At 38.7% G+C, this 25,545-nt stretch overlaps 2 protein-coding genes across 8 annotated transcripts in view; one reads left to right on the plus strand and one right to left on the minus strand.

Annotated features, from left to right (window-relative positions):
• Positions 1-16,974, minus strand: part of LOC120561066 — an 82,575-nt gene extending 65,601 nt beyond the window's left edge. The window contains exon 1 of the mRNA XM_039804032.1: positions 16,712-16,974. Coding sequence (XP_039659966.1) covers positions 16,712-16,733 — 22 coding nt within the window. The 5' untranslated portion in view covers positions 16,734-16,974. The remainder of the gene's footprint in view (positions 1-16,711) is intronic.
• A 5,291-nt stretch (positions 16,975-22,265) lies between these two features.
• rusc2 (RUN and SH3 domain containing 2) overlaps positions 22,266-25,545 on the plus strand; it is a 46,834-nt gene continuing 43,554 nt past the window's right edge. For all 7 annotated transcript variants that reach the window (XM_039803477.1, XM_039803479.1, XM_039803480.1 and 4 more), the window contains exon 1: positions 22,266-22,422. The gene's annotated coding sequence lies outside the window, so the exon portion shown is untranslated. The remainder of the gene's footprint in view (positions 22,423-25,545) is intronic.

Here is a 25,545-nt window from a genome sequence, read left to right on the forward strand (position 1 = left end):
AGGCTAAACAAAGTCAACATGTCGGTCAAATTCGAAACATTAAGCCTATCTTGCTCGATCTTGGTCTGGATTGCAACAAATACTTTACATTATATTTTACTATATATTATATTTGGTGGCATATGCTATATGTATGTGTATAATTGGTATATATTGTGGGTAGGATATACTACATATATAACACTACAGTACATTTCATATATTTTGTAATCACTATAATGTTGCACTCTTCAAATAGCAAGAGAGGTTTGTGTCTCTGGCAGTTTGGGCAAAATTTTACTTTTGCATTTGCACATAAGAAACTAATGTAAATGTGTTCTTGACAGTGTGTATCATATGTTTTCCAATATGAAAACCTTTTTTTACAGAGCATATAATTAGGGTTGGGTATCGTTCAAGTTTTCGATACTGATACCGATACCAATACCAATACTGTGACTTAAACAATACTTTTTCCATACTTATTTTATAAAACAAAAATAAATTACATCATTACACATTACGGCAAAAATCTTTATATTTATTTCTCAGCTCTATGTGAGCCGTCTCTGTGCGTAACATAGTTTTTCCTGCCTGCTTCTAGAAATGTGTAACGTTAGACAGCCAATCAGCAGCATTATTAGATCTTGGTAGAAGCATGCTGCATGCTTATTGGCTCAATGACGATAATGACATTTACTCCTTAGGTATTGAAATTGGGTATTGAATGACAAGGCATTCAATACTTCAATACTTTAAAGGCAATTCAGTGCCTAAAAAGGTATTGAATTTGGTACCCAGCACTACATATAATGCAGACAAAGATGCTTGGGGTGATTGAAAAATGGTGTCATATTTTATTTTTGTTCATTATTTATTTAAATGGTCAGCAACTGACTGATAACATGATCATTATTTGGCTATTCCTTCTTTTTACTTTTTTATTTTCTTGGTCTTCATTTCTAGAATTGGTTGACAATGTAATACATTGTACATAATGTATAATATTGGTAAATATTCTTTAATAAAAAGGTATTTATTTAGGAAAGAAGCCTTCTGAGTACCTTTTTATATAAGCATATCATTGCATAATTGGTACACAATCCACTTGGAAAAGGTCTATTTTAATTCCTGCTCGAAATTTTACTATATCGGCCGCCACATTGATAATAGGTGAATGTTTCCCCTCTAAAATCGGTATTGTATCGATCTCAAAAAGCCCACATCGGTCGGGGCTCTACTCCAAAATGAAATCAATTTACTTAAAAATATTTTTGGCCTCCAAATGTGGGCATGACAAAAAAGAAAGTTTTGAAACCATTGAGAGAGAACACAGTAGTTCTGTGTCTCAGAAACTGCAAAGTGGACAAAAAATAATATTTTGAAAATGAGGAATCTTTTAAGAAAAACTTAAAACAACAGCTGTGAGATCTCACACAATGCAGCACAAGAGTCTTGAAATGCCAAAGTGTCTTGAAATGCCAATGTGTGAGTCACTGATGCAATTAACAATCACATTATGCCACCTGGAGATGTGTTCATGTCATTTTAGTATGCAGCTCTATAAAAGTCTATTGCCTTTTTAAGGTAATTCAGTTATTTAAATTAGGTTTAAATGCATATTCTCACTAAGGGAGATCAATACGCTCATTCAATAACAGTCCAAAAGTGTGAGATGTGATGAGAGAGAGAGAGAGAGAGAGAGAGAGAGAGAGAGAGAGAGAGAGAGATCGTTAACAGGTCATTTGTCTTAGGCTGTCAGCACAGCTTGCCTTGTGTGTCACTCGTGCCAGCTTGGCGGAGCTGAAGCTCACAGAAAGCCCAGTGGCCTCGTTGGTCTAGTGCCAATTGGGCTCTAACAATACCTGTGTGAATGGCCTGACACTGTGAAAGAGACTGCCAATGATGCTACATAAAGTCACAGAGAGAGGGGACAAAGATTAAAAATACACATGTGCCTCTACTGCAACACTTCCTTAGAATGTAGGTGAAAAATGTACATAACCAACAGGAAAAATGTACAAAGTTTGGACACACTTTACCGTTCACTTGAATGAAAAAGTGTGTCCAAATCTTGGTCTGGTAATGTATATAAATACAAAATTTGAAAAAAAAGATTTCACAAAATTCGATTATTCCAAATGAAAAGCATGATTAAAAATATAGGTCTTTAATTTATTTATAAAGGAGCAGTCTCACCACATTAGCGGTAGACATGTGTTTAACACCTATTAAAAGCACCACAAAACAGACAATTACATTTACACTGTTAAAATAATTCTGGGGGAGGACCCCCAGACCCCCCTTAAGATTGCCACACCCAAATTTACAATGCTTCCCACACCCATGGCATAATCAATATCAAATGTCTGTGACACAAAATCACCTAAACTAACACAAAACATTTATCCTGACAAGTATGAGCAAAACCAGCAAAACACTACACCAGAGAGACCTACCCCCTTCACTAGTCAATTGATAAAAATGCCATGGTGATTTGTATTAAATGAAGCGGTAAAGTTTTGTGATCTGGGCAGGCATACATTGATTTGGTGATGGGGGTTAAAAACATGGTTCGGTCCTGTAATATACTATATATTATCGCATATTTATTTTTATTTTGTCCAGTGTATAGCCATTTTGTTCAATGTTTACAAAACGTTAAAAAGTGTGTGAGAGAATCCCTCACAAGCCTGTACAGAGCACTTACCATGAGACAGACTAAGTGGATACACATGCTTCATTAATACCTGATGGTTCCCCAGGAGGGCTGGAGCTGTGCAAGGACACTGATCTGTTTGAGGCTACTGACTGTTTGTAAGGGCAAATGGACAGTTTAGTTTACATTTGTTTTTGGTTAAAGAGATATTTTGCAGGTTTAAATCTAGCTCTGTGTCATGGCAGTGTGTTTAGATGAACGGTGCACAGAGCTCTACTCAGAGCAGTGGAGGTCTGCTGAAATCCTCCATGACTGCCCCTACAAAGATGACACAGAGCTGGATTAAAATTAGCAAAGTATCCCTTTAAGTACAGGCTAAGGTCAGACTTTAAGCAGAATCACTTTTATTTGTGTGGAGTTTTTTTTTTGTTGTTGTTTTTTTTATCTCAGCAGGACAAACTTGTTATTTAAAGTGACTATATGTAGGGCTGGGCGATATGGAGAAAATCAAACATCAAGATATTTTTGACCAAATACCTCGATATCAATACCGCAACGATATTGTAGTGTTGACTATTGTTGCTTTCACAAAATATTTACACTATGATATTTTTGATAAATAATCATCAGTAATGTGGATATAATGACTAAGTGGGTAAAGGCAAATAATAGAACAGTTATAACAATTAAGTTCAGAAAATTACGTAACTTTACTGTAATGCAGCCTTTAAAACCAGGAAAAGACAACACTTATGCCATATTACGATATCCAAAATCTAAAATGATATCTAGTATCATATTACGATATCGATAATATCGATGTATTGCCCTGCTCTTACTATATGTAACTTTTAAATGTTTCTGAAACTGTCATTTTCCATCTGATGATCATGAATGAGTATGACCTGTAACAGCAAACGAGACTGACAGTGAAAAGAACAATATTTTTATATAGATTTTAGCCTGATCCGATTTTTCCCGCAAAGTCACAAAATGATTTACAGCAGGTAGACGGAGCTACAGAGCACACATTCTGATGGGTCACAGATTTCGGCTCAACACCGGAAAAGCCTGTGTTATTGTATCCAGGCAGGTAAAGGGTAGCAGGAGATTTCTTTATATAGGCCTAATTGTATTTTAGTTTAGAAGTTATCTGCTGTAGTTATGGCTGATACTGGGGCAGGGCCATCACAGAAAAGAAGGACATTAAATGAAGAACAACCAATAACTAAAAGGGAAAGGGAAAGACAACGGGCGAAATCCAAGTCAGAATCGGTTGGGCTTTCAACAGATGGAGACAATTGTACAATTGTATTAGCAATTTAGTCTTTTAGTCTGTGTTTGTGTTGTTCTACTATTGTCTTTTCCCTTGTCCCCCAGTACTTGTGTAAAGCGTCCTTGGGTTTCATGAAATGGGCAATAATAATCAAAGTTATTATTACATTGGTTGCTACAACAATCTCTTAATGCTTTGGCTCGTAACACAGTGACAGGGATACCCGGTTTAGCTCAGGATACATCCAAAGTAGGCTAAGTTACAGTACGTACACTTGAAATGCAACGATGCATCTGTAACCTATTCTCTTATTGTAAATGAATGATTTTCTGTCTGAGCAAAACATTCATCGCAACTATATGACCTCCCTGTAATGCTAACTCCTAGACCTTTACAACAGCAGGTGTGGTAAAACCACTACCGCTTTTGTCCAAAGGGGTTGCTGAAATCAACACAAACTGAAAGTTACATGCAGTATAGCCACTTTAATGAAATCTTTTATGTTCTTTCATTGTGCAAATAGGTAGATAAAATGGTCACCCCTGCCCCCTGTCATGGCAAAATTAACAATCAAATATCAAAATCTGCAATTATCTGCAAGTAAAGGAAAGATAAGAATGGCTCTAAGACCAACAATGTTCAGTCAAATCAATCATAACTGTTAAGGCCCTGACACACCAAGGCGACGGTGTGTCCTGCACCTTTTTTCAACTTTTTACCTATACTTTTGTCTTGCTATTGTTGCATTTTTCTTAAATTATTCTGTACATGTTAAATGTGAGTTTACTTGTAATAAAATGTGCTTTATTAATAAAATTACCTTTCCCTGTTAATGTGTTTGGTTGCAACAATCACATTAATTGTTAAAGGAGAAAAACTATCAAATGAATTTCATTTCATTTTTATGTATTGTTTTTTAGCAGCAAAAAAAAAACATTGATCAACAGACAAAAACATAAAAAATCAAATAGTTATTTCTTGTGTCTGGACAGATGTCAAAATGCATCCTAAAAAAATCTAATATTAAATCAAATGCAAGTGTTTTTGAATTATTTGACAATGAAACATGTGACAGGTTTCAGTTATTCTGTTAAAGAAAATAATACAAAGGTCAGAGTCACATTTCAGCGCTTGCAGAGGTCAGCATCCCTCTGCGAGCCTGATCAGAGGTAGTAAAGCAGGCCACATATCAGACACGTGTCCGCCGGAGTGATTGTATGAGAGGATGCGTGCTGCTGGTGACCGAGCGTTCAGCTGGTGGGATAATCTCTCCGAGCTAATGCCTTAAGCAGGGCTGAAATCTACCAGACCCTGCTGTATTGTACTGTGGATGATTAACAAGGAGAAAGGGCGATGTGGAAAGCCGAAACACTTTTTGACTAGCAAGAAATTAAGAGCAGCTAACCTTTGACCTGATGGAGCATCCAAAGCTTTTTTTGAGTGCTTTATAAAGTGAAGATATTGAGGAAAGCAATGGTAGCTGATTGGGGAAAACAACAGACTGATGTTCACGTGATGAGTCATGGATTGGATTAAACCTGCTGATGGAGAGCTATACTGTATGCGAATTACTACGTCATACACAGATCTTTAATGCCAGCTTTCAGCTGAAATTAAGGTTGTTTCTATTTAGAATATACTGGGCTGTATCATGATTTCAGGTTTGGACAAAATTTCAATATTAGACATGAGTCAAACAAAGGAATTAGGATAGGCTCTGTGTTCAGCACTACTGCATTGACAAAGCTTAAACACACACACACACAAGCAGGATTTATGCCTCTACAGGGGCTCTACGCAGAGCTTATGCCGTAGCGTACGTAAGTGGCATGAGGTTTATACTTGTGCGCTGGTGTCTGTGTGTTCTAGCGTATCTCTTTAAGAGAATAGCAGAGCCGTATGTGCATATGCTGGGGACTGTGTGGTAGAGCGAGTGAGAGGGCAACGGGGAGTCGCTTCAGAGCGAGGATCGACTTTGGAGGCGTAGAGGGAGAATCGTGGTGACCACGATGGGAAAGCTGCAGCAGGAAAAGTTAACCCTCTCCTTGATTGCATGTTGTTTACGGAGAAGGACAACCCTGGAAATGAGTAGAAGGAAATACAATGCTACCAAGCCATGGCCTAGCAGACCAGTCACAGCAGCCATCTTCTTTGTTTTCAAGTAGCAGGGAATTCCTCACGCGGAACCGTCGCAACTCTGCCGTCCTTATGTTAAGCCCGCCAACTGACTCTATACACGATGTGATTGGCCCGACCAGAATTTGTTCAATCCAGCTTGCAAGCCAACGGAGATTTGCTAGACTGACCCTGGCTGCAAATTACATTTGCTGCTGCTAGGGTGCGTCTAGATTTCTAGGCTACTGTTTGGCTTCTTTCCTCTTCCAAATAACTTCCAATTTTTACAACCTGGCTGATCATGTGGCTGATACTGTATCAGACATTTTTTAGCGATGTTCCCAAATATCATTAGATAACTTGGTGGGTATAATAAAATATTACTGGTAGGTCTAATGGCGAAACCTACAAAAAATAAATAATAAAAAGTATAAGTAAGTAGTATCCTTTAAGTAAAAAAAAATATTTTTACCAAAATTGAGAATTAACTACAATTAACTGTGACAAGCCCTTAGTGTAAGAAATCCCAAAACTACATCAACAGTTAATGCAACCATATCCAAATTCTACACAAGGCTAACAGCCATCAATAGAGAACGTTATTTTAGCCTGACTTTGAAGAAATAATCACAGTTGTCTAATAGTATTACAAAGCCATAATGATTACATGTCATTTCCACTTCTTTTCATTAGATTGACGCTCCGACTGGGACCACTTAATAGCTGCTCTGGTGGCTCTGGTTTGATCTCTTTGAAGTGACGTGTGAAAGTGCGGCTTTGAAGCTCAAGGGTGGAAATAACCTCTCAGTGGTGAATTACAGATGTTTTTGAGCCTCTGATGCTTCAAGTCTTCGCAGAGAAGTGACACACCAGCTTATTCAGTGGAACACTACCTTGCTGATACTGAAACCTGGCCACATTGAGAGTCCATTTGAGGTAGGTTAAAACAGGTGCAGTGTGCGTTCGCTACCGCTGCCCCCCTATGTAGGCTCAGTCCTTGGCAGCGGCACAGGTTAGATTTGACCTGCCGCCCTTTGCATTCTGCGTGTCATCCTCTCTCTCTCTCCCCCATTTCTTGTCACTCTTCAGTTGCTCTAATAAAAAGAAAAAAGCCCTAAAAAATAATCTTAAAAAAACAAAATAAAGTGGAAGAGAAAGGCAAGTTTTTTTTCCCCTCTTCCACCTTAGTCATACAGTTGAAACTATTTGCAAGACGATGATAGACATTTTGATCTGACGATGGTTGAAAAGTCAGGGGGTCACCAAGTTTTTACAGTTCATCTTGTAGGGAACTAGCCTGGGAACCACACAAATCTGCGAGCTCATGTTCTATTTGCTCTGGCAGAATCTGGTTCCCCTCCTGTTCAGACAGATTTCCAGACGACCAGGCCCTGTTTGAGCCAATCAACCGTTTATCTCATATGGGGCGGATTTCAGAAGATGACTTGAGCTTAGCCACCTTAGCCTTGGCACCTTACGCAAAATACATGATTTTTGGCTTGTGCAAGATGACGTAATTTTTGGCTTGTGCACCCTCGTCCTGGGGACACTACGCCGAGCATTACCTTAGCTTAGTAATGAGGAGCGCCATTGGACATTTTTGAAAACAAAACAAATTTTTTGAATTTTCTGTTAAAGTACTATTTTCAAAACTGCAAAACTGGCAACATTCATTCCCAGACATATTGATGCCTTTTGTGTTGCACTGATGGGTTGAAGGTCTGTCTAACTGCGTCCAGAGGCATTTTGGTCCACAGACGTTGATAACGCCCCATGGAATTGAAAAGGTTCCAGACTAACTTGCACTTCAGGCTAGTGGGGGACATACATGTCTGAACCAAATTGGTAATCCATCCAACAGCTCTCAAGACATTTCTCGAAACCACACATTTAATTATCATGGTTGGCGCTAAATTAAATGTCAGGGAATCACAAACATCATCATCTGGGGACCAGTCCATCCAGTTGTCCCATGACTGAAATTGCCATACATGAAGCCATGCCAGAAGCTTACTTTGTGGTACACCTATATATTATATATAAAATATTCTGAACAAGTAAGATAGAAGAATATATAAAGATGTTGGAGATGTCTTCATTACAGTGGTAAGTGGTGGCAAATCAACTGTTGGGTTTTTGAGCAAGTCATTGAATCCGTACCAGCTGTTTTGATGTTGACCTTTAAACTCTTGATCTCCACATACAGTACGTACAGAATTTCACTGCAGGTCTTAATATAGTAAAACATTACTTATCGAGCAGCACTTTAATTTTGTGGTCTCACTCAATCATTCTCCCAGTTCCACTAACACCGAAAAAATTACGAGTTGAAGGGGGGCAGCAGATCTGACACGCAGAGCAGGCAGACAGGCGTGGACTTGAGCAGTGTCATTACAAGACGACAGAAGGTGGATCTATTTTTAGCTCTAGTCCTTCAAATTACGGTGGGTATGAGTGTGTGGAGGTTGGCAACCTGGTGGCCATGTCATTATCACCCTCTCACTTCCATTAAACAACAGCCCCTGCAGACCTCGCCAAGCAACCTAATAAATACAGCTATTGTGGATCTGTCTGTCCCTATGTGTACTGTATGTGTGTGAATTGGTGTGTTGGTCAAAATAAACTGCCTGAAGTGTGTTTGAGCATCTTACATATGCATTTATCCTACTGTCCATCCTTTAAGCCTTTACTGAAAGTGAAGTTATTTAGACAGCCTGGTTCCTAATTGCCATAGAGTTCACACAAAAAAAACCTGTATGATACTACTAATGCCACCACGCATGCTTAAGCCTCTCCAACAGGCCTGTGTTGAGACGCCAAAACACATGCCTTATACTGAACTGAATGGTGAACGCTGTATCAGCTAGAAATAAGCCTTTTGCAGATATATTGGTATTGATGTACTGTATATACAGTACATATGTTGGTGGTGCCTGTTAAATTTAACTGTAACATGACCGGTCGGCTGTCTCCCTAATTTTGTAAGATATCAAAGAATTGTTGTGCATAAGTTTTCGTACTATATCATATGAGAACGTTTATGAGTATGCGTTGATTTAGTAGCTGTTCTGGGAGTTATCGTCAATTTATAAATGTTTTTCTGATCATGTTAAGGACCTTGTGTCTATGTCTGTCCTGTTCTAGTTGGGCTAGTTGGTTAGTTATATACAACTATAATGTAATCTCTCCAATTCTTGTAAAGAATCAACTTTCTTCTAAAGTTCTTTCACAGAATTCTGTACTTGCTGGATGTGTGGTTAGGTGTAGACAACATTAATTAAGTAATTTGTTGATAAATTCATTAATGCATGAGCCACTTAAATCCTACTAATTGTTTAACAACCTGAAAGAAAGAATCTAAATGTAATAAAAACACCTAAGATAGACAACAGGCCTACTTTCATGATATTATCCTCCATCTCAGTGTCTCAGGGTGTCTATAATATAGAGTAGCATGTATATCTCACATCACTCTGCATAATCACAAATTAACAGATTTCTCCTGCTTCACTGCAATAATGAGCCAATTAGAGACATTTTAAGAGTGATCTACTAGGGGGGAGGGGGTCCAGGAATGGGGCTTCATTGATGATGACATGACAACAGGCACACAGACATACACAACAACAGTGACATTTAAAGGCCGAGACACACCAAGCCGATAATCGGCCGTTGGACAGTCTGGCGAAGTCAGTGACTCGAGTCTGTTCGGTGTGTTCCTTGCCTTCATTTTGGCCGATTTGACATGTAGAATCGGCGGGGCGTGCACTGCCAGCAGTCAGACTCAAATGACCCATCTGATTGGTAGAGTGCTAACCCGGAAACGGGGAGCGGAATGAGCGTGAGTAGAGTCTCTCAAAATCTGACGAAAATCTTTTAAACTGACCTTTTTGAGATTCAGCAACTGCATGCCTATTTCTCGCTTAAAATGTTTTCAGAAACACGTTTCGGTGAACTATTTTAGTACAATATGAGATCGTATTCTGAACAAGCCGCCATGACAGTCTGTCTTTGAATTTCCGGAGAAACCAGACCCACGTCACACGTTCGTCCAATCAGCTGCCGGTTTTCATTTGTCACTTTGGTGTGTTCCGAGGCACTTTTTTGACCAACTCGGGGAGACTGATCAGTCCAACTTCTTTTCTGCCGAGGGTCGGCCGTCTGGTCAGTGTGTCTGCAGTTTAAAGGAACTAGTGCAGTGCCTGGTAAAAACAGGCTTGTTGGGAACGGGCCGATTGCTTGGCCTCCAGTATTGATGCTTGCAGCTTTCTAAAGAACCGCTCATGAAAGTGTAACACTCTGTACACTAACATAATTTCAGTCTTTAACCAAAACCATGTCCTAATCCTTAGCCCCTTTGAAAAACTGACTGCATCGTCTAAAAGTGAAATAGCTTTACCCAAAGACAAAACACACACACACACTCAAACAGCTTCAGTTGAGCTGCAGAGAATAAGGAAATTCCCAGGAGTGAATGAGTGTAACTGTGGTAATAAAAAATGCAAAACGATGCTCCAGCAAAACAGGGAACATTCCCAGTCAGCTATAGGCTACAACTAAATCACACACTGGTGTTTGTTGTCAAGCTCCAGGAACATGTTAATTACTATATAGTACATTGATATTAGCTTATCAAAGATATATTTGCATATATGCTGTCAGAAAGGGTTATACCTTCTTTATACATTTTTATGTATATTTCCCAGTCAGTGTTTAACAGTTCCCACGTTAAATATGATCTATTTTACTAGTTATTTAACAGAGACAGAGCTCATTTATCAACAGAGAAAAAGAACTGTGATGGATCCATCTGGGGGCAGATATTAAAAAGTTACCCTTAAAATAGAATAAAACAACATACAGTATGTTATAAAACAAATGTACACAACTCAGTACATATCCACCAATAAATAATCAATCATATAATTGATCAATCAATCAATACTAAAAGTAAGTCAGTGTATATTGTCCCTGCATACATATTTTAATCTTTAATAACCCTTTAAAACTCTCAGAGATTATTACCAACATTATTAGTAGATGTTATTATGTATTTATATAAAGAATAAATATCAGTCTGAGTCACTTTTTGCTATAATTTTATATATATATATATATATATATATATATATATATATATATAGAGAGAGAGAGAGAGAGAGAGAGAGAGAGCTCATTACTGTACTGAGAAGATAACAAGAGTCTACAGCCAGCAGCTCTTTGAGGCTGCACTTCAGCACAGCAATGAGTTGTTGAGCTAAATGCTAACAACAACATGCTAACCAGCTCACAATGACAACAGCCGATGCCGATGCTAAGCAGGTACAATGTTTACCATTGTCGCCATCTTCGTTTAGTGTGTAAGCGTGCTAATGTTTTCTAATTGGCACTAAACACAAAGGACATTTGTCTGTACATATCAGTAATATTTTATAATAATTTCAAAGTTGCCCAGGACAGGATTCTGAGCACTTCTGAAGAAAAAGTGGCCAGCAGCAAAGTGTGTGAGGAGAGGCTGTCGGAGGCAAGCGGGTCTGATACCAGGAAGTAGCATTATCATGAAAAGGAGGGATTGAGAAGAAGGAAGTCAAGTCCTTGTCCACACACAAGAATAAACACACACAGGACAGAAAAAGCAGCAGATGGCCAGGGGATTACTCCCCCTCTATCCCCACCCTCCCTCTCCCCAGACGGGCCACGGAAGCTTTACTTGTGTTGCTGCAGTTCTAGCACAGTGCGCTTGTGTGTTTACTGACCTCGTCTGACTGTCTCACCTACAGTCCTTACCTATGGCATCTGGTGGCCTACAAAATGCTTTCAGTTATTATCTTTATGAATCCACACCAGTCCTTTATCTTGCATTAGAAAATAAAAATGCACCAAGCTCCAGTTTTTGTGCTGACCTGCACAAATAAAGGAGAGATTGAACCCCTGGCTGCTATCTCAAAACATATGACCAAAAGTCATATATGCATGTATTTATTTCCATTATTGCAGTATAATTTATTCTAGTCTCGCATTACCAGACCTTCCTCCACAATGCTGGGGAGGAGGGTCTGGCTAGTTCACAATGCATTCCGGGATGGGAGAAAAACGTGCTCTGGTTTATTGGCATTTCTTTAAACCAATCACAATCATCTTGGGCAGCGCTAAGCACCGGACGGAGCAACGGAGCCGCTGCAAAATAGCCTCGGGAAGGAACTTGTTTTTGTGGAACGTGTACATTCAAAGGTTGTTTTAGTCGTGCAACAGAAAACTCAGATTGGACAGATAGTCTAGCTAGCTGTCTAGATTTACCCTGCAGAGATCTGAGGAGCAGTTCAAATTTCCAACACAAAGAAAGTATAGATTATGGACATCCAGCCAAAATAGAGACATCTGGTGGAATTTACGGCAGCACCTGAACAATCCCGGAAGTGAAACGTCGAAGATATAGACTAAATTTCTTCTACTGCTATTACTTCACAGTAGCCAGACTCAACACTCAAATGCAAATTATTCAATAGCATTACTGTATGCATTTATTCCACTGCTAATTGCCATCTAGAAATAGCGGAGTGTGGAACTGACTGAGCTGTCAACAGACTGTGTCCTCCCATCCTCGGCTTTTCATTCTGCAGCCATTCACTCTCCTCAGAGGACTGCCAGCAGCCACCATGCAGGCTCTGAGGGCTCTCAACACAACAAGGAACAAGAAATAAGGAAAATTGCTTCTGAAAAGTATCACAGCTCTCAAGAAACAAGGATGCCACTCTCCTGGTTTAACTGCATTTCCCTCACTGAGATGGTTCCTTTAATCAGGGAGGGTACATCTGCTATGGCAGGGTTGCCAGGAGAGTGAGGGGATACAAAAGTGTCTCTCAAATGTTCAATAAACTTTATATCAGGTAAGTTGAAAGAAAACAACTGTCCTAAGAACATTAGACACAGGTCAGCTATCTGTTTGAAAAGCAGAGGCTGTTCTCCCAAGACGAATGTCGAAATATTGGCTATCAGTTGTTTCGGAAAGTGCACATAAATTACCTACATTTACGTCAGAGGGACAAAGCCAAAGTGTCATAGTAATTATGATGGTCAGCAAAGGAGGAAGTAAGGTGAATTTGTTATAGAGTGACAAAGTTGGGCTGGATGGGTGGGTCAAAATCAGATTTTCACACAGGAGACAGACTGACTATCCTACTAAAGGCTCTGACACACCAACCCGATGGCCGACCGTCGGCAGAAAAGGCAGTCGGACCATTCATGATCATTCGCCTTCCGTCGGTCCAAAAAGTGCCTTGGAACAGACCGAAGCGACGCCGACTCGAGCATACGATCTGCTCGTGCGCGAAACATATTACGTCTCCATAACAGCAGGCGGCGCTAATCTGTATTGTTGACCAAAACATTTAAACCGGAAATGACGAACGCGTCACGTGGGTCTGGCTTCTCCCGAATTTCAAAGCCAGACTATAATGGTTGATTATACAATCTCGTATTTTCCGAAAATAGTTCACCGAAATGTGTTTTTGAAAACATTTTAAGCGAGAAATAGGCCATACAGTTGCTGAATCTGTCTGTTTTTTTGATGTGTTTCTTTATTTTCATGACTATTTACATTGTAGATTCTCACTGAAGGCATCAAAACTATGAATGAACACATATGGAATTATGTACTTACCAAAAAAGTGTGAAATAACTGAAAACATGTCTTATATTTTAGATTCTTCAAAGTAGCCACCCTTTGCTTTTTTTGATAACTCTGCAAACCCTTGGTGTTCTCTCAATGAGCTTCATGAGGTAGTCACCTGAAATGGTTTTCACTTCACAGGTGTGCTTTGTCAGGGTTAATTAGTGAAATAATTTCCCTTATTAATAAAAAAGCAAAGGGTGGCTACTTTGAAGAATCTAAAATATAAGACATGTTTTCAGTTATTTCACACTTTTTTGTTAAGTACATAATTCCATATGTGTTCATTCATAGTTTTGATGCCTTCAGTGAGAATCTACAATGTAAATAGTCATAAAAAAATAAAAGGAAATGCATTGAATGAGAAAGTGTGTCCAAACTTTTGGCCTGTACTGTAAGTGTACTGATTCACTAGGGCTCTACCAATCAGATTGGTCATTGAGTCCGACTGCCCGCCTTCCGATTCAACATGTCAAATCGGCCGAAATTAAAGCCGACGGCTCCTCCTCCGACTGACGACGGCACGGAACACACCAAACAGACTCGAGTTACCGACCTCGCCGGACTGTCCGACGGACGATAATCAGGTTGGTGTGTCAGAGCCTTAAACTCCACTGGGCAACTTTTAGCTACAACTTAACAAAGGTCCAGAAAAAAACATCCATTTAGTGTAAAAGATTCTGGCGAAGTCAACAACTAAACAGATACAAGATTCTTTTAAACGCAGCCATGAGGAGCCAGCAGCAATTCCCACACAGTATTTTGTTCTCAAGATAAATGAGACAAATTGTATTGTTACAGATGCAGCAAGACTCAAAAACAGTCTGCTGTGAAACATTCGAGTGTGTGTACAAGATTCACAGAAGGTTTTACTGATACAGGTGAACACAAGCCACACTCTCCATCAATCACTGTGCAAACTATAAAACTAAATTATGGTCTTTTTTTTATAATTCCACTTGGCTGAGCCCACTGCAACCCAGCTGGGACTCACCCCCTCCGTCCCTCCAGCCCTCCGACCTCAGCCCTATCTCATCATTCTGTAATAGACGAGTTTGATGGTGGCCCTCCAGCCTTGGGCAGCACTCACACCCAAGATGAGAAATGGTCAAAAACGATCAGTATGAAACAATACGCCAGAGGCTGAGAGTTAGAGATAGGCAGACAATAGTTTGATGGTGTGGAAATCAATCAGCATGTCTGTGAAAGAAGAGCAATTTGTAATCTGGAAAGGAGCCAAAATGTTAAATAAACTGGTGGCAGTGTTTTCTTTAACCTTTCATTAACTAAACTGTATATGTCTGAATGCACATTTCACATAAGGCTTAATTTAAGTATTCTAACTTTTCTTAAAGGTCCCATGGTATGAAAATTTCACTTTATGAGGTTTTTTAACATTAATATGCGTTATGAGGTCATAAGGAGCAAGGTTACCTCCCCTTTCTCTGCTTTGCCCGCCCAGAGAATTTGGCCAACCCATGAGAGAGAGAGAGACATCATGGCTTTCAAACGAGCAAAGTGGCAAGGCCACACCCCCACCCCTCCACCTTGCCCCCCCTCCCCTCAGCTAGCTACAGACACATAAATGGCACATACTAAGTAAAGCTCATTGTGGGACTGGCTCTGGTGGCTGTAATTCTGCACCAAGGCTGAATTTCGGGGGAAGAGACTTCAGATACAGTATTAGGGGACCACTAAGGTCTATATAAAATCACCCAAAGAGCAGCATGTCATGGGACCTTTAAACTCAGTGAAACATATTCTCCAAAAAAAAAGGACATGTCCCAAAAATACAGTATATTTAATGAGTATGGCCAATAACACACTCCAATCAAACACTTAACAGTGTCAGTGCCACACAGGTCTTTGTTTTAGTCTTTGGTAAAACTGTGATCACCACCAACGGTTTGTCACTTCTGATATAGTTTAAGAAGGTACTCCAGTTCTATGGTCTGTTTCCCATCAACCACTTGTTATCACTGATGTCAGAACAAAGTATTTCCATCATGACCTCATCCAGGAAACTGAATGTAACACACAGCATAAGGGTTACTGCCCATATGGGGTTTAAATCACACATGTTGCTGACTATCTAGAGAAAAAGCTGAAAACCTTTAAAGTTTGTTCATTTTATGCCTCTACACCAGAGATCTTCAACAGGGGGTCCGGGACCCCTAGGGGGTCCTCAGAGTTAGTACAGGGGGTCCGCCAAATTATGTACAAAAAAAAAATAATATTTCTTTGAAAAAGAATTATTTCAAAAATTAAAATAAGGCTGAAAATATGTATTAATATGAATGAAACATTTTAATAGCAAAGATGAGTTGGCCTATTTGTGAAAAATATGATTTACACATTGAAGATAAGCTTAGGTAACTATGGTAGCCATACAGTTAAGCTTGCCTTCCAGATGGATGTTTAACATTAAAACATGATGCATAAATTTCTTTTCATCCATTCTGCGCAGTTTAATATGCAACTGAATTGTATACAATACATTCGGTAGGGGGTCCCTACTCGGTCTCTCTTTAAGCTTAGGGGTCCCTGGCCTCAAAGACGTTGAAGACCCCTGCTCTACACTAATTAATGAGAGACACATACATACTTATATTACATAATGTTGCCCTTTAGATTTTCTGTAGGCGTACGTTTAAATGCTATTCCTTATCACTGGGACAGTACTAGAACATTAGGCTACTATAGGAAGTCGTGCTATGTTTTGCAATATTTATTAGTACAAAATCCCAACATCTTTGCACAGGATTAACTTGGCTTTTTCAGCAAATCATTTAATGCAGCCGAACAACTCATACGTTTTGTTACCATTCTTCTGTTTCTATATTAATTTCATTCATTCATTCATTCATTCATTATTATTATTATTATTATTATTATTATTATTATTATTATTATTATTATTATTATCATTAGTAGTAGTAGTAGTATTTGTAGTAGTAGTAGTATTAATATAAAATAAAAAAGGACAACCTGCAGCTATGAAGTGAGACCTTACCTCTGACACACAGCAGGGACATCGCAGCGGGATTCTGTGCAACAGTTCCTCCAAAGCCGATGAGCCTTCAGTGAGTTTGCAGCCCAGTTGCCTGTTGCTCAGCTGTCATGTAGACTACTCCTAAATGCCGTTTACTTTCCGCTTCATCGCACCGTGTCATAATAAATGTAGGCTACAGATGTGAGGACGAGGTTGACAATGCAGGGGTCCTGAGGATTTAAGGGATGGCAGTCACTGGCAAACACCGACTTACTACCGGCTGAAATCCGGTAGAGCGGGGCGGCTCTTGTGTTGCATTCAAATGCTGCAGTAAAGGCAGGAATTTGGAATACTCATCACTCGTCAGAATACAGACCATAGACTAAACCAGGGGTCTTCAACGTTTTTTTAACCAAGGACCTCTTAACTGAAGGAGAGACGGAGCAGGGACCCACTACTACATATATTATCTAAAATGAAGTTGCATATTAAACTGGGCCTACAATAAAGTGTAGGATGGCCTAAAGCCTTTATACATAGGCCGACCTTTTTTTGCATAGAATACTAAGCTATTACAGTAAAATAGCCTAATAATTGCTGGCATTATTTTATAAATCATGTTTTAATGTTAAACATACATGTTGCACAGTGAATCCTTAGGATTACCTATAGGCCAGTAAGCAGTATGGATTTATATTTGCTAATAATATGTTGGATTCATCTTAAGACATTTTAATTTTCGAAAAAAAAAAAACTTTTAGTAGCAGGAAGGTCCCTCTGCATTGACTCTGAGGACCCCCTAGGGGTTTTCGTATCAGTAAAATGTCCTGCTAGATAATGTCTTAGTTGATGCTTAATTCTCATGGTGTTGTGATTTGTTTTACTTTTAGAATTAGTGGGACCCATCTTAACTATGGAAGTAAAGGAAGATTTGGCTACAACTGAAGGGTAAGTGTTTTGTAAAGTCAGTTCCTGCCAATGTAATAGAACACTATAGGCCTATGTTTTGTCCTTTCATTCTGCTTACTGCCACTTAAGCCACTTCTATTGTAGGCCACTATTCAAAACCTGTGATACTGTATTTTTGCCACATAGTCTACAGTGTCTCCAAGCATCATTGCTGGACTAAACTTCAGATTCCCTATTTAGGACTTTTGAACCCACTGTGACATCACATGAGCATAGGGTTGTTAAGAGTAATTATTACTTTTATAAGATGTTTTTAAAACATTTCTACATTTGATTTTCATGGCTTTTGTATTTTGAATATTTGTACACATTTTACTGCAGGAGTTTCCTCCTTGGTAGCTCAAAAGAACAGAGGGTGGTGTGAATAAAGTGTCAAATTCACCTTACACACCTTACCTCTGACAATGAACTAATTCATGATAAACCCAGTCTGTGACAATGTATTCTCTTACAGTTTTTTTCTTGCCCCACGTGGTTGATGATTCCCACTTTGTATCATTACATTAACACGTTATGCAACCTGACACATTGTACTGACCTAGGATGAGTGTTAACATCATTAGTCAGGTGCACTTAATCAAGCTCATTTTGGTCAAGACATTTTCTTGTGTTTTTGTCTAATATGCAGAAGACAATGTGCAAGGGGTTGGTGTTCAGTGCTGATTGCCATTTGCACCAACATTCTTTAAACAGGATTTTCTCAAAACATATTTTCTTCTGGCAAGCTGGGCCCCTCACCAGACACTGAGGCTTTGATGGGTAGCCGGGCACCTGGGGCTGATAGCCAGGAACCTGGGGACGAGGCCTTCACAGGTAGCAGGAACTTGGTGCTGAGGCTTTGGCCGATAGCCGGGAATCTGGGGCAGAGGCTTGGACAGAAGCTGAGAACCTATATGGCCAGAGTTGATAGCTGGGACCCTGGGGCTTGTAGCTGGGACCCTTAGGCTGGGAAGTCATGTCATTAGGGTTAGGGTGTTGATAAAGTATCTCCCAACAAGGTCAACTAATCTATCCCCTCTTTTGAAAAACCCAAGATATCAATTTCTGTTTTACAGCCACAAGGTCAATGAATTCAACATGTGGCAAGTGAGCAGTTTTAAAATTCATTAAACTTGGTTTAAATGTAAGACTTTTGAACTTTGCTTCATGAGTGTAATTGTAACCTGTAGTCTTACATATAATGCTTGCCTGAAGCTTTCCAATAAACAGCAGTCATAGCAGCACCACACTAAAAAAGAAAGCCATGTTTAAACAACAATCTCTGTCTAAATGTGTAATGTTGAGCACAGAAGGAACCACTTTCAAAGGACCATGGCTTCAGCCAGAGATGATGTAAACTGAAATGCCTCTATCGGACTTCAGCTGACCCAACAAAACCTCTTGTAGAACTATTCCTTCCAAAGTGGTGCTGTGGTAGCAAACCTGCGGTTCAATCATTTTTTACTTGTTTTGACAGCCAATCACAGTTCCTAAAAGGTTGATTGGAAAGAGGTGGAAGTAATGGGGCTGGGTTCGTCATAAACCCGTTCAGAAAAAGGGCTTTAATTTAAATTGTGTCAGCTTTTTATCTTTGTACAGTGTAATTACAGTCATCAGTCATCAATTGATATCAAAACAGCCACAGTTGCAATGATTACTGCAATTTTGTAATATGACTGAAAACATCAAATAGCATATCATTTAAAAAAGTAAGTATATATTTTTATGTAGATCACACCACACATTTTCATAATCTAAATTAACTTTTAGCTGCCAAACTGTAAGGCAGCTTTGATTTTCACGTCAGGTGATGCCATCTAGTGGCAGAATAAAAAGTATTTCTAACCCTGATAACACACATCGGTCAATTAACAGGTGACAAATTAAAGGGAGAGTAGCATAAAAAAATTAAATAAACTAATACATATCACCATGAAACTTCCCCAGTTGATTACTTATGTTAAGACAATTATTTGTTTAAGTTTGTATAAGTTTTCTGAAATTTAAAGTTTTAACATGCAAATGAGGCATTATCTTATTAAATATGTGCTAATTTGCATACGTTTTCAGAAAAGAAATCTGATCATTGAATAAAGCCAGCTTCAAAATTCTTGTTTCATTTTGTTGACATGTTAGAGTCAAAGGTTATTAAAGAGGGAATTTTGGATATCTCTTTTTATCCCTTCTTAAATCATAAAATACTGTCAAATATTGTGCACCTAGCATGCTTTACAGCAGTAACTACAGGGAGTAATCTATTGGAATAAGAGTTTAGGTTGACAATCTGCTGTTTGGTAAATGCAGTAACATTAGATAAACAGCAGATGGAGCTCAGCCTATACGAGGGAAAAAAGGGACATTTAAGAAACTGAATGCTACTCATGTATGCCTGACACAGCAAAGGTCTTCACTGTTACTACAAGATTCAATAAGTATAAACCTGCGATGTAAAAAAGAAATGATTCAATCTATATTTGGAAGGTATACGATAACCTTTTTTGCCCTTATCCCTAAAATATATTTAACATTAATGCACCACAACAGAGACCAGTAATTATAGTGATAATATTTCTCTGGAGCAGACATGCCTCACTTTCCCTAAAGAAAACGCACAGCTACATAACAGCGATAGCCCATGTACTAATAAGGATAGATAGGATAGATGTCCTGTTAAAGGACACTTGAGCAGGGTATGCTTTAAAACATCGTCCAGTAACAACAAAGTCCCAAAAATGATCTTGTAGCATGTAGAGCAATTTTCCATCATGACTTATAGGGTTAGACATTCCTATTTTAATTTGTTATGTAGAAAAAAAAGTCTTGCTCTTTTACATTTTCATGTGCAGTATGAATATTAAGTACTGTGGAAACCCTATCAGATGTCTGGTGAAACAACATTGTTACTGATGATTGTGTTCTTCCAACTTTTTCCGAAGTAAGTGGTATAATTGTATTCTATTAAATTAGCCACGGTTGAAATGTCAGTGAAGTGAATATAGCTGGCCAGAGCTTGAGACTGATTTTGGCACTTTGATATCTTGTATTATCTCCAATTTTCAGATGACATATTTTACCACCACTTTTAGTACAGAAACATTTTAAGAGGAAAACAATGATTGAAGTTAGTTTGGATTTAAGATTATTGTAATTGTCATGGTTGTGAATTTCTGTTTGCTCATCCCTCCTTTTTTTTTTACACTTTGTGTTTAACTCTGCGGCCATTTTTTACCCTGCCACTTCCATCTGCCTGCCCTTCCATCAGTAGATTCACTTTACCTGCTCATCCGCTCCACTCACCTGTTCTCCACTCCCTCATTAGCTCCCTACTTCCACCATCCCTCTGCCAGATTGCCTTTGTGCTTTATGGCTTAGCTTTTCTTTCTTTTCTTTTTTTACCCAGTTTGTTTATTTTGAATTCTGCCTCAGCCTGTCCCCTTTGTATTGTTTCCTGCCTGGATTTTTGCATCCTTGTTAAGTAAAGACAGTTTCCTTCTACCTCTGCATCCTGGGTCATGCTCATGGGTTCTTTTGTCTTTGAATTGTGACAGGAATAGCGTGTGCATTTACACATCCAGACATATTTCTGTAAAAACAGAATGCAACGTCAATGGTATACCTCATATGATTTCATGTGACAAATATAACAAAATTTGATTGATTGAGCTCTTTTGGCCACTGTACGATATAGCCTACTCCATATGAACTTCTAATTTATTCTATTCTATTCTATTATTGTATTAGTTTAATTTTATTAGTTGCATCATTTCACAGTTGTAAAGCACTGATGCCCAGCTCATGACTGCCTGAACTTCTGATTGCTCGTCTTAACTGTATATAATCTGCAGTTTTAGATTATTTAAAGCCCCATATTTAGTGGTGGAAAGTAACTAAGTACATTCACTTAAATAGTGTACTTAAGTACAATTTTTATGGTAGTTTTTATAATATTGAGCTACTTTCTACTTCTACTCCACTACATTTTGGAAGCTAATGTATCATGTAAAGCACTTTGAAATGGTATACTGTACTGCAGAGATCTTCAACAGGGTGTCCGGGACCCCTAGGGGGTCCTCAGAGTTAGTGCAGGAGGTCCGCCAAATTATGTACAAAATTTTTTTTTTCAAAAATTAAAATAAGCCTGAAAATATGCATTAATATGAATGAAACATTTTAATAGCGAAGATGAGTTGGCCTATTTGTGAAAAATATGATTTACACATTGAAGATAAGCTTAGGTAACAGTTAAGCTTGCCTTCCAGATGGATGTTTAACATTAAAACATGATGCATAAATAATATCCATTTCTTTTCATTCATTCTGCGCAGTTTAATATGCAACTGAATACATGCGGTAGGGGGTTCCTACTCGGTCTCTCTTTAAGCTTAGGTGTCCCTGGCCTCAAAGACGTTGAAGACCCCTGCTGTACTGTACAAATAAAATATAATTTGAACTGATTTCAATATGTAGAATTACCAAATTCACAACATCAGTTCAGTTTTCTTTTCTTTTTTTAAAGCTAAACCTGGCTGAGTTGACAGGTTTCCTATTGCCAGCAGTCGTCCCACCCAGGGTTAGATAATCCAGTCTGGGACCAAACTGTGACCTCAGGATGACGTGCCACTCCGGCCCAGCCCATCCTGCGATGCGCCGCCGCTGTCGCCCTGCAGTCTCACAGACAACAATATTCCCACACGGCAAGGACTAGCTGCCCACCAGCCTGGTTTATCTACAGCTTCTCATGCTTTGTATCTAAAATAGACGTACTGCCGACCATCTGCGGCAAGGTGAGTGTGTTTCATTTTGATTTCAGTCGGGTTATTTGGTCAGAGTTGGAGGAGAACAAACGGAATAAAAAGGAGTGGGTTCTTGGCCAGCATCGCGTCGGAGACTGAAAAAAAGGATGCCTCGGTCGGCCAAAACCATAACGGGAAAGACGTAACCTCGACTTTCATATTTTCCCCTCCGAATTGCCATATCGTCTTTAAACAGGCGGACGTTAAATGTTTTAAAGGGGAAAAGGTGTTAGCTTGGTTGTGGCGTTAAGCCTATGTCTTTTTTTAACGCAGTGGCACAAAGGCAGCGACATGTACGGTAACGTTAACGGCTTGGGTTTAACACATCAACGGTGTTTCATCGTTTAAATGCGGGAGACGTGAACGCTGGATGAAAAATAAATAATTAGTCAATAACAAACAGTCAGTATTCGTTTATGATAAACTGGGCTGGTTTAACGTTGCCACACCAGCGGCCTGCACCCCAATGTTATCACCATATTGACCCGATATCACTGGAAACGGCAGCAGTAGCCTACACAACCAGCGTTAAGTTTGACAGAATAAAGCAATATGATTTCCGCTTACATTTAGTAAAATAAAAGCATGGTGGTTTTGGGTGGGTTTAATCATAGTTGAGGGTTGAAAAAGACTTATTGGTGAACAATATACAAAACATAATAACGTGCCACTCAACTCAAAATCACTTGGATCAAAACTGAATCTTCAAGTAAAGTGTATCATTTATAAATATTAATCTCTAGCAAAACGTAGTGTGTATCAAAACCATTAAAAAGTGAGATGCATAAGCAAAGTAAAACATAAAAAGAACAGGATACAGACAGTCAAAATAACAATGACATCATAAAAATAACTTATAATAACTAAAAAACTTAAATAGTCTTTTTTTATAGAGAAAATAAAACAATAATTTGTATTTACAAAGAGTAAGATGCTAAGAAAATAAGGCATTCCAAAAATAATTTAAATCAATGATAAAGTTATAAAATGTCTACTATATAAATCAAAGGCAATTACATATCTATTAGTTAATGAGAAATACATAACAAGATAAGATGGACTTCACTGGGAAAATTCCCTTGCTACAGCTCAAAAATTCAAACACAACAGTATAAGAAAAAATACACATGAATAAGAAATAGAAAAAGAGTAACAATAGTAATACCGGTGTATGCTATAAACACCTCTATTACATACAGACAGGTAAAAATAAATATATATACAGACATAGATGAGATAAGGTGCGGATTAATAAAAAATGGTATATTGCACAGCAGGAGGTGACAGTAAAAATATAGATAAATATGCATAGTGCAGAATATTGTAAAGTGATGGCTCATATTGCAGAAACAGCTAGCAGTGCTACATTATGATGTTACATTAAAGAGTCTGACTGCTGCTGGAATGAAGGACCTGGGGTAGCGCTCCTTCTTGCACTGAGTGCAAAGTCTGCTGCTGAAGGAGCTGCTGAGGGAACTCACAGTCTTGTGCAGAGACAATACAGTTCACTTTGTATAGTTACGGATATGAGATCATTTGAAAATGTTGAAGTAATTGTTGTTGGCCATACATGTACGAAGCATGAGAGCCATTTTTGTTTCATAGTGCACATTCCTGGGCTTTTATTTTGAAGGCAGACTGACTGTACTTCCTGGTGTATTCTGGTTGGTGTGTGCAGCTTGGTGTTGTGAGGTGCATTACTGTACATGCATAAACGGCAATAAGATCGTTGTGTCATGTCTACAGCATTACCTGCACGTTTTTCTGCTTAGATGAATTAATATGACATGCATCAGTCATCGTGTAGGCTAAGTTTGTTTTGGGACTTGAATTTTTCAGTGGTGATCTCTCAGTGGCGTATTTTGTGATGTGTTTATAGGGACTTGGTTGTTTCCTTTGATTTCTACTATATCTTACACATAATTATTAGACGACTGCATCAGTTATTGATTTCGGTTTTGCCTAGTTGGTATTGTATTTAACATTAGATAATAATAATAATAATAATAATAATAATAATAATCCATGCTGGTGAAACATGCATTTAGTAGGTGGTGTTTTTACCTAACAACCTAATAGATCATCTCAGGAAATGGTGCATTATGTTACTCTGTTTTCCCCCCCTTGTACTCTGGTCTCCAAAACTTGAGTCAGATTTGTTTACAGACTGAATTAGCTTGGCAACAATTTAGCAACCTGCGTACATCTGCAGTAAATTCTGCAGTAAATACAGTTTTGTCAATCAACTCAGTATTTAATGGTCTAGCCTAATCATTTCAGCTGTAGGCCTACTTGTAGGCCTGTATATTGTTGAGTTTAATTTATAATAAAACATCGTATTTTATAAACTACATGCGCTTTGTGTGCAAAAATCTTACTATGTTAAGTAACTAAATCTGTCAGAACATCAAAAAGTAATGTTACCAGAAACATTGTGCCAAAACCTGAAACTTATGATTTAATGTCAACGCTCATTTTACACAGTTTAACAACAAAACAAAACGCTGAGTGAACATTACTAGCTACATTTTTAATGTTGGTTTTGAGCGGTAGGCACCCCCACTAACCTGGAAAACGGTTTAAAACCGTAACGTTAATACAGCATCTCCTGCAGCGGGGAGTCAGAGGCAGAGGGACCGCAGTGTTCGCTAACGTTATAGCTTCTTGTCTCATCTGGGGTCTGATAAACAGTAAATTCATCAAATTCAGTGTCCTGAATGCTATTTTCCAATAAACTGTAGCTGTCATATTTCACGGGACCCGCTTGAGTGCAGATTTCATGTCGTGGCTTTCGTCGCTGTTTGTCGCTTTGCCTAAGACTGAGTGACAAGCAAGGGGGTAAGCTTCGCTTCAGAACTCGAACCTCCTATGGCGCCATTTTGATGCTACAAAGCGATCAACTGCCGTTAGCATTCCACTGACTAGCATTAATTTTGACGTCACTTGACAGTGAAAAACTTTACATCTGAAGCGTTTAAAGACTCTATTTGTCCATTGTTTATTTCTAAAGAAACACAACAAAGTATAAAATGCTCCATTACCTTGTACCTCACGTTATGGCTCCGTAGCAGACGCTTTTGTAAAAATAGGCTAACGATTGTGTGACATAGTAGA

The sequence above is a fragment of the Perca fluviatilis genome, chromosome 6 (assembly GCF_010015445.1).
Source record: "Perca fluviatilis chromosome 6, GENO_Pfluv_1.0, whole genome shotgun sequence".
NCBI lineage: Eukaryota > Metazoa > Chordata > Actinopteri > Perciformes > Percidae > Perca > Perca fluviatilis.